The 15,283-nt window shown below is 46.7% G+C and overlaps 1 protein-coding gene across 21 annotated transcripts in view; it reads left to right on the top strand.

Annotated features, from left to right (window-relative positions):
• The window catches only part of CELF2 (CUGBP Elav-like family member 2), a 526,008-nt gene that overhangs the window by 342,316 nt on the left and 168,409 nt on the right, over positions 1–15,283 (top strand). For 14 of the 21 annotated variants that reach the window (XM_029237418.1, XM_029237419.1, XM_029237421.1 and 11 more), the window contains one exon: positions 14,910–15,106. In XM_029237418.1, the coding sequence (XP_029093251.1) occupies positions 14,910–15,106 (197 nt within the window). Of the gene's footprint in view, positions 1–6,933; positions 7,277–14,328; positions 14,753–14,908; positions 15,107–15,283 lie in introns of those variants that run through there. The other 7 variants (XM_029237438.1, XM_029237432.1, XM_029237427.1 and 4 more) reach the window with 5 other exon arrangements.

Here is a 15,283-nt window from a genome sequence, read left to right as displayed (position 1 = left end):
AATGTAGGGAAGCTCTTAGGAAACTCAGGATTGCCTTTCTTCTCAAAACCAGAGCATCTAGCTTAAGCCATTCCTGGATCTGCCATGCTAGATCTTGCAAAGCTGGGAGTGGGGGGCAGCCCTAGGGCCTTCGGCACCAGCCATGTGGAGTTAAGGGAGCATTCCAAAGAGAAAAAGCAGCCCTCTCTGGGGAAACAAGCACCTGTAACTTCTTCAAAAGCTGCACCAAAAGTTCCTACCCTAGCACCGTGGTCCAGTTATATCCTAGACCTTGGGTTTGACGCCATTAATTTTCCTCCTGAAGAGAGGAGCTGGGAGAAGGGAGAGGAGTTACGAGTGGTTAAGGAGCGTGATGTGGAGTGAATGTTTCTCCCCCAAAACTCATACGTTGAAACCTATCGCCCAAGGTGGTGGTATTAAGTAGATGGGGTCTTTGGGAGGTGATGAGGTTATGAGGGTGGATCCGCCATGATGGAATTAGTGCCCTTATAGAAGAGACCCCAGAGAGCTCCCTCACCCCTTCCACTGTGTGAGGCCAGAGGGGGAAGCGGCCATCTAGGAACTAGGAAGCAGGCTCTCATCACACTCTGAATCTGCCAGTACTTTCATCTTGGACTACCAGCCTCCAGAACCGTGAAAAGTAAATGTCTGGTGTTTATAAACCACCCACTATGTTGTATTTTTGTTATAGTGATCCAGACAAAGACAGGATTTCAGCAGCCAGCTGTTCCCAATGCAGAGGTGTGGCAAAAAGCGTTGCCTTACCCCAGAAAAGCATAGTTGTGTAGTCACTTCAATAAGGACCAAACTTTGGACAGAAGAGAACATTGTGACACCTTATTCAAGACCTTGGATATTCAGTTGTACAAGCTACTAAGCAATGAGAAATGTGAGGGCAGGGACAGTGTCTTACTCATCATTGTGTTCTGAGCACAGTGCCTGGCACTCGATGAACAGCGGTTAAATAAATGAACAAAAATATGGTGGAGTGAATCAGATAATAATGGGCACTATGGCAGGGATTGTTCAGAGAGCATGAACGGTGAAGGAGAAGTTTATATGTACAGGTCTTTCTTGTGTCTTCCTAGAAAGACTTTGATTTGCAGAATTGTTACCCTTTTAACTTTTCAAGGTCCATGAGGATGTTCATGAAGAAAACATACAACTTTTGTTCCATTCTTAAATCATCTTTTCCAAGTAAAAGGAAACTTATTTTTCCTTCCGTTTCTTTTTATGGAATCTTACCTTGAACTGTGCTGTTGTTCACCATCTCACTGTATTAATCTGTGTACTCGGAATGCATCCAACTTACATAAATCCATAGTTGTCCTTTTGTTTTTGTGATCTGACAGATACTTCTTGGTAAAGTTTCAGTGGTACATGTTTGGCTGTAGACTAGTCAAGGATAGTTCTGGATTCTGAATTCTAGCAATCCAATTATAGTTATCCAGCAACCTAGGGAGGGGAGCAGGAGAGGGGGATGCATCCATCCAGTTACCATAAGGTTGGTTGTAGCATGTGTCTCTGAAGCTCACAGTCTGTCACCGTCAGACTTAGTGAGTTGAGCTCTTAGCTTCCAGAAACAAAAGGGATTACTTTAACCACATTTTAAGAAAAAATTCTCTCCACTGCTGGATGAAGTAAGGCATTTCTGGATGTCAGCTAAAGCATCATTGAGAGCCATGACTGGTGCCTCATTTTCCCAAGAAAGCAGTGGTTACTTTTCTTTTTTCTTGTTCAAGTTGACCCACCAAACTTAAGCCACTCCAGAGGGGTCTCTCCCCGCTCTCTCTTAAATGTAGATAGATTGATATTTAATTTTTAATATTCTCTCCCAGGTTTTTTGACAGGTTATACATATGCTAATAGAAATAAGCTTATTATTTGAAGCGCGGAGCTGCTTGTCACCGAAGCTTCATTAACACTGTTATCACTGCCTGACATTTATCTTATAATTTTCTAGAGCTGACTGTTGTGTCTCCATGGAAACCCAAATTGCAATTGAAACAAGTATGATAATAAAGGCATCCGCCGAGATTGACAGCAAGCAGAGCCTGGTTACGTTTTGTGATGGTTCCTTCAGTAGCTACAGCTCGAGATAGAGATTCTGCACTTGGGGCGTTGAGAATTCACTCTCCCGAGTCCAGTGGCCCACCTGGCTCCGCGGAGACGGGCAAGTTTACCGTGACCTCCCTGGTTCTCGTGTTAGTAATTAGGTTGCTCATTTTGACTGTCATCCTCTCAAGGCGTTATGAATATTAGATGTAATATTAACCGTGATCCTCTTTGGATCCAGGAGGAAATTCTTGCTTGATGCTTTTGACACTGTGCAGTGTTGACCAGGCCTTAGGCTGGCATCTTGTGGTGCCCGAATGGATCACTTTCTGGACACGGAGGCAACGCCAGCTTTGTGTCATGTTTTCCCCCTTGATATCGAGGAACCTGTGCTCTTTTCAGTTCATGACTTCCCATCAGTTTGGTTGGTGCTTCAAAGCAAGGAGTCATGGAACTGGAGTGGGTCCAGAGTGAATTAATCTGAAATTAATTTGATTCTGAAAGACTCCATCTGGCTGTGTTTGGGAGAGGCAGTTAGACAGATATATAAACAAATGATCATCTGTATTCATTGTGCCAGATGTAGTGTCAAAAAATGAAGAAATGGCTTTTAAAAAAATCAGCTATGGGGAATTTTGATATGATATTCAGCCTCGTGGAATAACAGCCTTTATAATTTTGCACATAATCCTATTTCTATTCTTATTTGTTTAGGGTGTTAGAGCTGATGGTGTGTTTTTTTAGGGAATAAGCAAATTAAATGTCAAAGCCTATTTTAATTGGTGATTTAAGATGCTAAATGGAATTTATGACATGCTGAGAGAGAGAGAGAGAAGGCCTATAGATTTCCGAATCAGAATGTGGTCTTTGGTATTGATTTCATCTTAAGAAGTGATTTAGAGATTTAAAAACTAGCAAAGTGGAATGTCATTTGGACTTTGTCTTTTGAAATGGAGTTTCGTAGCATGACAAGCCAGCATGTTTGCTCATAGGGAAACACACAAAGAGCTGACATGCATACAATTCTGGAGGTCATCTTCAAGTAATTACACAAACTTGGCAAAGTTCTTTTTCCATTGCTTTAAGCAGACTATCAGAGAGGCACATGTTTTGGACTGCTATCTAGGAATTTAGGGCAATCCCTTTAAAACCTGTCAGCACCTTTTCTTATGTTGGGACAGAAAGATCTAAAAAATTCATGGCTAGTCCCGTGAATGATAACACAATCATCTATTATATGTGCCCTTTATTTCTCATTTTCAAACCTCAAGCGTCATGTTTTGTGATGTCTTGAAGAGAAAGAATTAAAGTTGGCTGCTTGATCAGGGAACAAACATAATTTACTTTGGAAAAACCAACTCCCACAAGAGAAACGACTCATCTCTGCCCCAGTCCTCACCCACCTCTCTCACTTCTCCCAGCCAAAAAACAGGCAGATAATAATCGAGCAGAGGGCTTCCCTGGTGGCGCAGTGGTTGAGAGTCCGCCTGCCGATGCAGGGGACACGGGTTCGTGCCCCGGTCTGGGAAGATCCCGCATGCCGCGGAGCGGCTGGGCCCGTGAGCCATGGCCGCTGAGCCTGCGCGTCCGGAGCCTGTGCTCCTCAACGGGAGAGGCCGCAACAGTGAGAGGCCTGCGTACCGCAAAAAAAAAAAAAAAATCGAGCAGAATACTTAATAAAAATTAATACCCCTCCCCCAAAGTCAACGCATCTCAGCAAAATCGGTTGCTGCATGTGACGACGGCAAATTAGATGGTCCACAGATTTTGAGTTTTGATGCTCACAGCTGTGTTAGAATGAGAAAGTAAGATCTCAGCTACTGGAGCCCCCCCAGGTAGGGGAGTCAGTCTGATTAGGTAAGTTTGTAGTAGAGTTGAAAGCTGATCCTTAAGGGCAGTGATTCTCTTTGTTCTTATTTGGAAGGAATTCTTCCTAACAATGCATTATATACTTCCTTGCGTTCTTAAACAGAATTTGTTGAGCATAATGTGACCCTGTAGACGAGACATGATAGTCGTTACACAAATTAATTATTCCGCTGGGCGGCTGTCCTTGGGAACTCCTGGAGAATGTAAGTCAGCCCCAGCTACCTACCAACGTAAAACAAGAAATCTTTGAGTAAAGGATTGGGAAGCTCCCCCAAAGGGCTTAAGGGGCATAAACATCAGGCCAGAAACTTTGTGAAATACGTTTTGACTGCTCTGGTGTCCTTTTTTAAAAAAAAAACAAAAAAAAAAACTTTTATTATTATTTTTTTTCTTTGTGGCCACACCGCGCAGCATGCAGGATCTTAGACCCACGCCCCATGCATTGCAAGCACGGAGTCTTAACCACTGGATCACCAGGGAAGTCCTAATGGCCTTTTTTTTTTTGGTATGCTGTTTTTGGCATTTCACAATCATGAGTTGAAGGCATTATCAGAAAAAAAGAAGTACATCTGAACCTCATAAATGGCAAGTGCACAGAAATACACATCTTTGTTCACAAATGGATTCTGTTTTCTGATCTAAACTATGGTCATTAATATGACATAGTTAGTTCTTATTAACTGTCAGCTTTTGATTTTCCAGGTGAGTGGAAGGAAACAGCAGCATTACTGATCCCCTCTGCATTCATCTTCCACCCTTCTACTGCTGGCTGCATCCCTGAGACTGGCATTCAGTTTAAGTTGTATTCCTTGATTACACATCATTTATGACTGAGGAAGGTAGGCCAGAGGCAGGTTGAGGAAAGAGCAGCCTGAGATTAAATTTTGCCATTGATAAATGATGAAATGAATAATGAATGGACAGATAATCAATATTTAACGGAAGGATAGATAGAGTTGTGAATCCGAGGGCAGCACAAAGGTCAGTGAAATCTTGGTCCTTTGGTCCAAAGTAGGAGAGCCCCCTGAACGGTTTTGCAACGATGTTATCATCAGAGTAGTCAGAGTTCGGACAGTGCCTGCACCAGGACAAGTGGACCCAGTGGGCATTTCAGGGAAAACAGGCCTGACTCAGTAACTCGTTGGTTATAGGTGTATTGACCCCCAGATTCAATACAACAGTTCCAGGTGGGATAACGTGGTTCTTTATGATCGTAGTGACGGATTGTGTAGTGTGTGATTGAATGTTGACAACTTTTAAGACTTCTCGCTGTATGAAATCTCTTCATTCAGAAAATATGCATTGAGGTTATACTGAGACTGATTTCAAGGCACCGTGCTGGCCTTCTCTGAATGCCTTATTTAGAATTGTGCCCTGGCATCCAACCTTTCCCATGTCCCTTTCCTGCTTTATTTTTTCTCCATTGAAATGGTCTCTTTCCAATCTCTTAGAAGATTTACTTAGTTTGCTCGTTTTATGCCTTGCTCTAGAATAGCAGCTCCATAAAGGCAGTTTTACCTGATTTGATTCAGTGTTTTATCCCCAGCACCTTGAATAATGCCTCAATGGTGGGGTCACCTCCGAAATGCGCATTGAGGGAATGATTAAGACATCCCTGTCCTCAGGAATTTCACAGTCTCACCATGTGCCAAATTGGGGGCTCAGTTAATGACAGTTTCCGTAGGTTCAACAGTCAGAGGAGGGGTGGGGTGCAGGCCAGCAATCACTCTGTCATGTGCGTGTTCTGTGTAAGACATTATTCCTGGTCTTGGATCCGGGGTGGAGCAGGGGGCAGTTTGAGGCAGTAAGAAAAACAGGGAAGTTGAACGTGAAACCCAGCTGGAGGAAAGGGAGACGGGAAGAGGTTATTTGTAAAGGTGCTGAGATCCAGGTGGTGCCAGAGCCTTCTGCCAGCTGTCGCTGGAGAGGGTCAGATGGGTGGGTTGATCAGACGAGACCAAGGAGAGTAATAGTGAGTGACAGGAATGCTGGAGGGGGGTGACAGCAGAGGAGATAGTCCAGAGGCCAGGGTGAAAAGAGGACCTGGAAGGGCTTCATGGATGGAATGGGCTTCCAGCTGATGGCCTTGGGAGCAGAGGTGGGACCCTGGGCTGTCCCCCGAGCTCAAGGGTCAGCAGTGCGGGTGACGGCCGTCCAGCCATGGGTCCGCGTGGCACTCTTCTCCAGGTGGCTCAGGTCCCCTGTCTCTAATGTATGCTCCACGGGATGGGAGACACCTGTGGCCACTTCCTCTCCAGGCCCAGCTCCCTTGCTGCAGTGGTTTCCGTTCAGTCTCACTGCCAACTCAGGGATAGCTTATCATCCTGTGGCTCTGATTACTGCAGATGCCATGGGCAAATTGGACCACGAGGATGTGGCATGGTTCACGATGCTGAATGCCAGTCCCCAAGGCCAGATGTATCCCTTCTGGCTGGCTGACGGCGGGCCCGTGTATACTGCTCTCTTCTGGGCCTTAGCGTTCTGTGGTTTGATTCTATATTGTACATATGGCTGACTCTGATCAGTGGCTACTAGTGGCTTAAGGGCATAAATTACATATGTTTCAACTCTCTCTCCTTCAAACCCGGCACCATGGGACTTCCCTGGCGGCACAGTGGTTAAGAATCCACCTGCCAATTCAGGGGACACGGGTTCGAGCCCTGGTCCGGGAAGATCCCACATGCCCCGGAGCAACTAAGCCTGTGTGTCACAACTACCGAGCCTGCGCTCTAGAGCCCATGAGCCACAACTACTGAGCCCACGTGCTGCAACTACTGAAACCCACGTGCCTAGAGCCCGTGCTCCGCAACAAGAGAAGCCACCGCGATGAGAAGCCCGTGCACCGCAATGAAGAGTAGCCCCTGCTCGCCGCAGCTAGAGAAAGCCGCGTGTAGCAATGAAGACCCAACGCAGCTCCCCCCCCCCAAAAAAATAATAATAAATTAAATTTTAAAATGTTTATAAAAAAAAAAAACAGCACCGTGCCTGACAAAAGACAAGTCCTGAATACCTGAGTAAGAAAACGGCTTTGTGTGCAAATAACCTTTGGGGGCAGGGCAGGGGCAGGAGTAGGGGTTGAAATCCCACAAAGGTGAACCACCCACTTTCACTACCAGTATTTCTTCAGTGGATGGAGAGTGTTGTGAATCCGCCCCGATTGCTTTCTTTTTCTTGCATAAGTAACTCGAGGCAAAATATTGTAGGCAGCAGTAGAAGCAGGAGTTATCTGCCTTGAAAAGCACAGTTGCTAAAGCCCAGGTGCAGGGTTCCAGGAGCTGTGTCGTCACTCTCAACATACATCCCTCGTTTTCATCACTTGCTGCTGGACGTGAATAGGGGAGAGACACTTCAGGTAAGAATTAGTGTTCGGTTTGGGAAGTTAGGGCCGGTATTGAGTTGTCCCTCACACCCGTCTTCATTTCATAATGATTCACGGGTTCAGTTACTTAACGGAGGCCAAGCCAGTGTCTTCTCCATCATCCAGAAGGGCCAGTTGCAAGTGCTTGCCCAAGCAAACAGGTGAATTCTGCAGCATTTAGCGGTGGGCAGGTGAAGCAGCCTGGGGGCACCTAGAAGGGGTGTGCGCCCCGAGCGAGTGCACCCCCCACCCCGGCCACCGCTGGCTCAATCTGTGCAGTGGGGGCAGAAGCGCTGACCGCGGCCCTTGGAGTGGGAGGATTAATTAACGTGCGCTCCAGCAGCACTTGGAAAAGGTGAAGCCTGATATAGATCTTCTGCGTGATGATTATTTCCCTGTTGCCATTTCTAAAAGTTCATCTAAAGAACTCTCCCATACAAATACCTTCTGCTCTGCAGTCCACGGAACGATTTCTGATAAATCACAGAAGGAAATGAGTTCCCTGGGCGGGGGCTGTCCGGAGCTGATGCCTCACTGCCTTCCCAGCGAGGGCTGTGTGTGGTCAGCCTTCAGGTACCCCCTGGATGCCTCCATATTTACTACTTTGGGGGGGTTTTCTAGCTTTTTGCTTTTTACTCGCAGTCAGGTTGAGATAAGCTAATGTTTCCGCTTGGTGAGTCCAGACACCCGTGTTGTGAGGCCTTTTCTGAAGGAATGATTTCCTACGAATGAGGGTTACATTTTACCCCGGTAATCGAATGGATAACTTTTAGACCTGCATCCAGATGCAATCCTGCGTTAACTCCAGCCGTCCAGTGCAAGGCCCATCACAAATGCGTGCTTTCCTAGTCATCTGCGAATGAAATCGATGTGCTATCCATTCTTAATAAACTTCATTTCATTTCAAGTTTTGTCAAAGCCCAGGGATGAAGATGTTACATGTGTGCGTACTTACAGGAAACTTGAACTTTTCTTCAGAGGAGCACCAACTAATTTATTGACAATTTGACCATTTGGAGAGAGGCTTTGCCTCCTTCAGCGACTTAGGGTCTTATTAGATCTATGTAATCTTCTGTGAATTCACCAGCTGATCTGCAGAAGTCTCACCTCCAAGTTTGAGGGCCCCATCCTGTTACCATTCTATAACCTCTGCTGGTGGAGACATGACTCACAGAACTTTGGCTGCATGTGAGAAATTATGTCCATACCTTCCAGGTAGATACAGGAATGGCCTTGGTTTCATCGTGATTGCTGAGTAAGCTGATATCCAGAGAGTTTCGTTAGGTCTCCCAGAATCTAACACCAGGATCCCGCCGATGGAGATGCACCTGTATCGGTGCAGTGCAGAGGTGCCGTGTTGAAAGGCAGGCACAGGAGATAGAGGTGTTCTTCATGGTGACCCCGAAGTGGTGTGTTTTCAAAGGGAGCTGCAGTTCCCAGAGCTCGAGGTTGGATGACAGCCAATGCCTCTTCTTAAATGGAGAGGGTTAGGTTTAGAGTAGAAGGTTGCAACTCTGGAGCAGGGCCCCTCTCTGATCCCCAGCGAGTAGCAGAGTGACAAAGAGCTGATGCTGTACCCCTCGCACCACGTTGCCAATCCATCGAGGAGAGAATTCTGTTCTTAAATAGTAAGCAACAACAACAGGGACAGTGTAGCAGGCTGTTAACGTTACTGAATTTCACACCATCCCATTGCCCGCCACCAGGCCCATCGCCAGGTTCTTCCTGCTTGTGCCTCACGCAGCTCAGCCTTGGAGAGTTTCCTGCGATCGCCACACAAAACCTGTTTCTTCATGGGCTATTACTTAAGTACAAGGGATATTAAAAAATGGTCCCCGGGCCCTTTGAAAGAGTGGCCTGTCTGCTGACTGCAGTTGAGATACTAGGAAGAATTGGCGCGAACTGAGAGAGAGGATTCTCTCTGGCAGAAGCCCTGAGCGACCAGCCACTCAGCCACTCGCAGAATTAGAGAAACTAACAACCAGATGGGAACTGTTGTGTCTCTGTTTTACAAGTGAGGAAATTGAGGTACAGAGTGATTACATGATTAGCCTGGGATCCCACAGTTAATTGAATGCTGAGCCAAGACGAGAACCCAGGCCAGCCAGCCCACTGCCCACTGACTAGCTCTCGGGTGACTCAAGCATTGGTGTCATTTTCCGGGCCCTTCGTTTCTATTTTCCCAACACAACTATCTGATGAAATGTTTTGGTGAATCTCAACTCCTATTTGTCTTTAAAACAAACAAGCAAACAAAAAAACTACTTATATTTGCATTTAGAGCTATTTAAGTTTAAATTAATTCAAGTAAAATAAAACTTAAAATTCCGTTTCTCAGTTGCCCTAACTTCACTTCGAGTGTGTAGTAGCCACATATAACTTGTGGCTCCCTTGTTGGATTGCGCGGGTTATAGAACATTCCCATCATCGCACACAGTTGGCAGTACTGACGCAGGATATTCCAAGGACCAAAGTAAGATGGATTAAAAACTATAGGAGTAATAAGATTATTTGTAACTACCAAGGAGATTAGCTATCTTTTATTCAAAATTTTTCCAAGACAAGGCACCTTTTTGTGATGTTTTCAGGTTTGTATACCTTCTGAAGGTGGCATTTGATGTCCTTTTTTTCAACTTTTATAAAATTACTTATAGCCACTTGGCATTTCTCATACCCATTTTGTAAGTTTGTTATTCTTCCTTTTGTATAGATAAGGGAGATGGAGATGTAATGCAGAAGGTTGCTGTCCAATGAGAGCAAGATAAAAGAATAGAAATATCAGTTCTTTTGTTTGCATTCTCCAAAAAGAAACCTGCATTCACTGGACCTCATAAAAGCTTGTGTCCTGGAAATAATAACAATAATAAGAATACATTGAATCAATTATTGTAATTTCTGTAATATTTTTCTGCTTAGAGGAACCTCAGAAGATTTTGCGTATCCTCTGTTGGTCTAGTTCTCTTTACTCGAAAATAGAGTAGGGAAGTAGGTCAGTGCCAGTGCTGAAAGCAAAGAGTAAGCACCATCATTTTTCTCCCCCAGCATCATTATATTTTCGTCTTGGCTCTGAGACCAATACCACCAGTGCCCGCTGGCTCAGCGCTCTCTAACTCGTGGTCCAATTCCATATGGCATCTGTCCTGGGGGAGCCTGATCGTTGGCACTTGGCCAAGAGCAAAAGCGGAATTGGCGTCCAGGATAGTATTGCAGTTTGTAGGTGAGGTGCCAGCAGAGAGGTATGGCTTGTGTCTCAGGCCTGCCAGTGGCCACTGAGTCCAAGGGAAACATCACCCTAGAGAAACCGAGTTCATGGGATATTAAGCAGTAACCATTGGCCGTTATTTCGTACTGTGTCCAGATTCTGCAGACACCTCTTCTTAGGGGTGTGATATTGAAGAAGTCACTTTACCTCTATGACTCTCGATTGCTTCATTTCCAAAACAGGGATAATAATTCCATCTTCTTGGAGCTGTTGTGATGCTGTGTGTCCTGTACCTGGCAAAGTTTTCTGGCAAAGAGTAGGCTCTCAATAAATATTTGAATTTGAACCTAATTTCTGCACTGTCCTGGAGGCTGAGGATGGCTAGGGAGTGTGGGGAAGGGAACTAGTCTAATTTTCTAAGCCCGAGATCAGATTCCAGTAAATAGAAGATCTTACTGAGAGTTAGGTTATCTGTTCCCATAATTACGCCTCTGTGTAGATCGAATTGGTTTGCTGTGGCCTCTGGCAAGTACCTCCAAAAGGTTTAACTGTTAGACATGATTTCTGGCTTCCTTAGAAGTGTCAGCACTTGCAGCCCCATGAGGACAAAAGAAGTCAGTAAGTCTCTGGTAGAAATGAGTATCAGCTGGGAAGAAAGTTGGGAGTCCAAAGGAGGAGGAGCTCCCACACATGAGAACAGAGTCACCCAGGCTGCTGCGATACCGTCAGCGTCCAGGGCGTGGGATTCAGCAGCACAGGGGTCATCAAGTGGGGTAGGACCACTGATGCTTTGATCTGGAAGATGTGCTGCTGTTGTTGTTGATTTGGCTGCCCCGGGTCTCTGTTGTGCCATGCAGGCTCTTTTAGTTGCAGCATGTGGGATGATCTAGTTCCTTGACCAGGGATCAAACCCGGGCCCCCTGCATTGGGAGCGTGGAATCTTAACCATTGGACCACCAGGGAAGTCCCAGATGTGTTATTTTGAATTTGTGTAACAGCCAGACATAGTTGGATTTACTTAAGGGAAGGGGCTGCATGCTCTTAGCATTTGATGCAAATCTTTGGAACATTTGTTTGCAAAATGGGCAGGTAGTTGGGAAAGGATGCAGATACGGATGAGAGGTGCTCATCGATGTGATCCGGTGGGAATAGAGAGGGAGGCAGTCAGTGGAGATGGAGACACGTTATACGATTATGGAGAAAATGTAGGTTGTAAGGTAGCCTTCATGGACTCTTAAGTTCAGTCCTTTGCACCCTAATTCCAACACAGAAAGAGGAGAGATGCGTATATGTGTTCCTAATAGTGCCGCCTGTTACTTGGCAGTGTGATTCCAGGGAACCAGTAGGTCTTGCTCTTGGCCTTGACTTCTCATAGATTTACCATAAGCTGTTCACTTTCAGCCCAAAGCAGACCTGATACAATACGTGGCCACGTGATGGTTTAGAAATGTTCCGTGCTCTGGAGCCCATTGGGCCCAGGTTCGAATTCTACTTCTACAGTGTATAAGCCGGTAATCTTAGAAAAGGAATTTATTTCTTAGACGTTTGCATCTGGAAAATAATACTTTCTCATAGAGACATTATAAGGATTAGAAATAATGTATTTAAAGCACCTAGCGTGGTATCTGGCATATAAGTGCTCGCTGAAACATGCCTGTTATTATTATTATTACTTAGGATATGAATTGTGTTTGAGTCCATACTGTGAAAAAAATTGGATTGAAAAGTAGGCTTGTGATGTTCATTCATTTCTAGTGCATCACAAGTGCACAGAAAAGATGAACAGCGGCAACAGCTAACACTTATTAGACACTTACCCGGGGCCACGTCCTGTACTAAGCACATGACTATATGAGGTGGAGTTTGTTACCATTTTACAGATGAAGAGTCTGAGGCCCAGGGCAGCACAGTTAGGAAGCGGTAGTGCCAGGATTCAGACCCTGAGCCCCAACACGCCTCTGCCTCAGGGTACAAGAGATCTAAAGGCACCTGTGAAGGATGGCTGGCGGGGGGACGGGGATTATAAACACATACCAACATAAAGACCAAAGGGCGTAAACCCTCTTTGCAGCGTCCCTTCCTTTATGCACCTCGGTGAGGGTGTATCTTTTGAGAAAGTAAAAACGGCCCCTCGTTTGGAGACCCATGAATGCTTGCTCTAGATATCCGGACCAGTGTGCTGCTGCCCGACCCCTCAGTTGTCTTAACCGCGCTTTGTGCAGACGAGAGGCAGGAGCCCCATTTCTTGAACTTCCGTTCTCTGTTAGCTGGGACCTGTGGCAACGCCTTCCTCTTTTCGTTCTAGCTGCTTGTCAACAGCGGTAACCACAAGCCTTTCCTGTCCCAGAAATAAGTCTTGCCACACTGTCAGCGAGCTGTGAATGCTACATTCTGTTCTGCGTGGGCCTTTGCCACCTCCGCCCTGCCCGAGCCGGGCTCCACGGGTTAAAGTGTTTATTGAATTCCCAGAGGGCGATTTGAAAAGCAGTAGAGGTGCACAGGAACGAGATTAAATGCTCCGCGCTCTAATCTAAGCAGGCATTGCATTACACCTAAATTGTTGAGGGAAGACTTTGTGCTCAACACTGTAGAACATTTTTTATGACAATAAGGTTGATTAGAGAAAGCTCTGGAAGCACTTCAAGTTAGTCTGATTGCTTATCTCAAGGATTAAAAAACAGAGTGGTGAATTGGGGGATAAGAAGGAGAAATTGAAGCCAGGACCTAGTGAAGAGTATTTGCCATCATTTTCCTCTCGGGATTAAATTGAATTCAGGATTTCTCCTTTCCATAGGTTTTATTGTTTGTTTGTTTGTTAGCCATCAGTGTCTCTCCCCCCCCCCCCACCACCACCACCAAGGGCTCAGGACTAGCCTAGTTTCACAGCAAATTTAAGGTGCTCTGATGGGTTTTGATTGAAATAAGGAAGCCTTTGAAAACCATCTTACTGTGACCCTGAGGCTACAGTGAAGTGACCATCTGCAGTGAAGTTTTAGTCCATGTGGCCCTTTCTTTCTGCCTTCTGGGCTGGAGGCTGGGGGTTGAGAGACAGTCGTGGACAAGGCTCTGTAGGTTCTACGTCTGCCGAGTTTAAGTGCATTTTACCGTATTTTCACAGGCTGGGAGTCAAGAGCACAGTACTGCAGATGGATGCTGCTTAGGGCATTCAGCCTTTCGCTGGGCAGAGTAGGTGGGTTTAGGGTGCATGGGGGGGTATGCGGGGGAGACAGAGGGTATGTGGTTTTGCTTTACTATATACTGCAGCTCAGATGGGGTGGGGGCGGAATCCAAGTAAAACATAAACACTTTCATCATCCTTTTACATGGTGGTGACTGGAATTGCACGTTCTAAACAAGCATTGTCTCTTTCAAATAAGGGTTTTGGGAAACAGCATTAAGGAGGATTGATATGTAAAAGCTTATGGTCTTGCCCTTTGTATCGGCCCCAAATATTTACTGAAGCTAGGAGAAGAAAAGGCAGACTTTCCTCTTTTCTCTCCCAAACGTATGGTTGTTTAGAACTCAAGTGCAACATCTGGATGTCAGATATACAGAGAGCAATTTACGGAGTGTGAAAGATTTGAAATATTCAGTGTCCTTTAGCGGGAACTCAACTTTCTGGGACTGCTTTTTTTCTTTTTTCCTCCCGGCACAAAGCAGGCAATTCTGAGATCGCCTTTGCCTCTCTGAATTAAACCCTTTGTGCCCGGGTCCCATAAACAACGTGCTTTTTAAATGGGAGCCCCCTCCCCGCCCGGGCCCTTTTCTCCAGCGTGGGCAGCCAATCGGCTGCACCCAGCCGCATTGCTGGAGCACTTTCCCTTCTGAGCAGCAACAACATACTAATTTGATGCACACATGGATGCCTCGCGCGCTCTGCAAATTCATCACCAGCATCTTGCATTAGTCATCTGACGGACTGCCGAGTGTTTCATTTTCTTTTCATGTGACTTTATTATTACCACCTCTCTCCTCTCTTCCAAAAACCTCCCCAAAGGGGTGGAAGGGTGGGAAAGCCAGCAGAAATCCAGCCCCGCCTTTCTTTCCACGCGAGAGCCAGTGTGGGGGCTGATAACGCTGTGGATGCTTTGATGGCAGCCTAGCCAAGCGAGACCTGCTCTTAACTTGCAGCTGCCTCCCGAGCCGGGTTTCAAGATGTCCACGCCCCGGGTGACAGCCGGCAGGGCGCCGCCCGGGGTCGGGCGGCGATACTGAACAGCAGCCTGCAGTGAGAGCTCTCGCCGCTGCCGCTGAGGAGCAACCTAATGGTGCCTGTGCTTTGTTTTAGTTCATCACGTTTCCACGACTCATTAGGCACTTTGCCCCGTGCTCCTCTTCCGCCTCCCCGCCCCCACCCCCGATTTTCTGTCTTCCTGTCCCTCACCCTGCAGCCCTAACTCTGGCTCCCGCTTCCCTTTTTGACAGTAACGGCACAGCCAACAAGATGAACGGCGCTTTGGATCACTCAGACCAACCAGACCCAGATGCCATTAAGATGTTTGTCGGACAGATCCCCCGGTCCTGGTCGGAAAAGGAGCTGAAAGAACTTTTTGAGCCTTACGGAGCTGTCTACCAGATCAACGTCCTCCGGGACCGGAGTCAGAACCCTCCCCAGAGTAAAGGTACAGATAGTGGGGCGCGCGCGCGCGCGGTCAGGGGCGCGCAGGGCGCCTGGGCGTCCCGGGAATCGCGGGAGGGAGGAGGGCGAGGGAGAGCCGCCCGCTACCCCTGTGCCCCGCGGCCAGCCGGCCCCCTCCCCGCGACCCCCCGCCCGCCTGCTTCCCGGACAGGTGGACCAG

This window comes from Monodon monoceros, unplaced genomic scaffold, assembly GCF_005190385.1.
Source record: "Monodon monoceros isolate NGI ecotype Baffin Bay Population unplaced genomic scaffold, NGI_Narwhal_1 Super_Scaffold_21, whole genome shotgun sequence".
Lineage (NCBI taxonomy): Eukaryota > Metazoa > Chordata > Mammalia > Artiodactyla > Monodontidae > Monodon > Monodon monoceros.
This window is presented reverse-complemented; position numbering and strand designations above follow the sequence as displayed.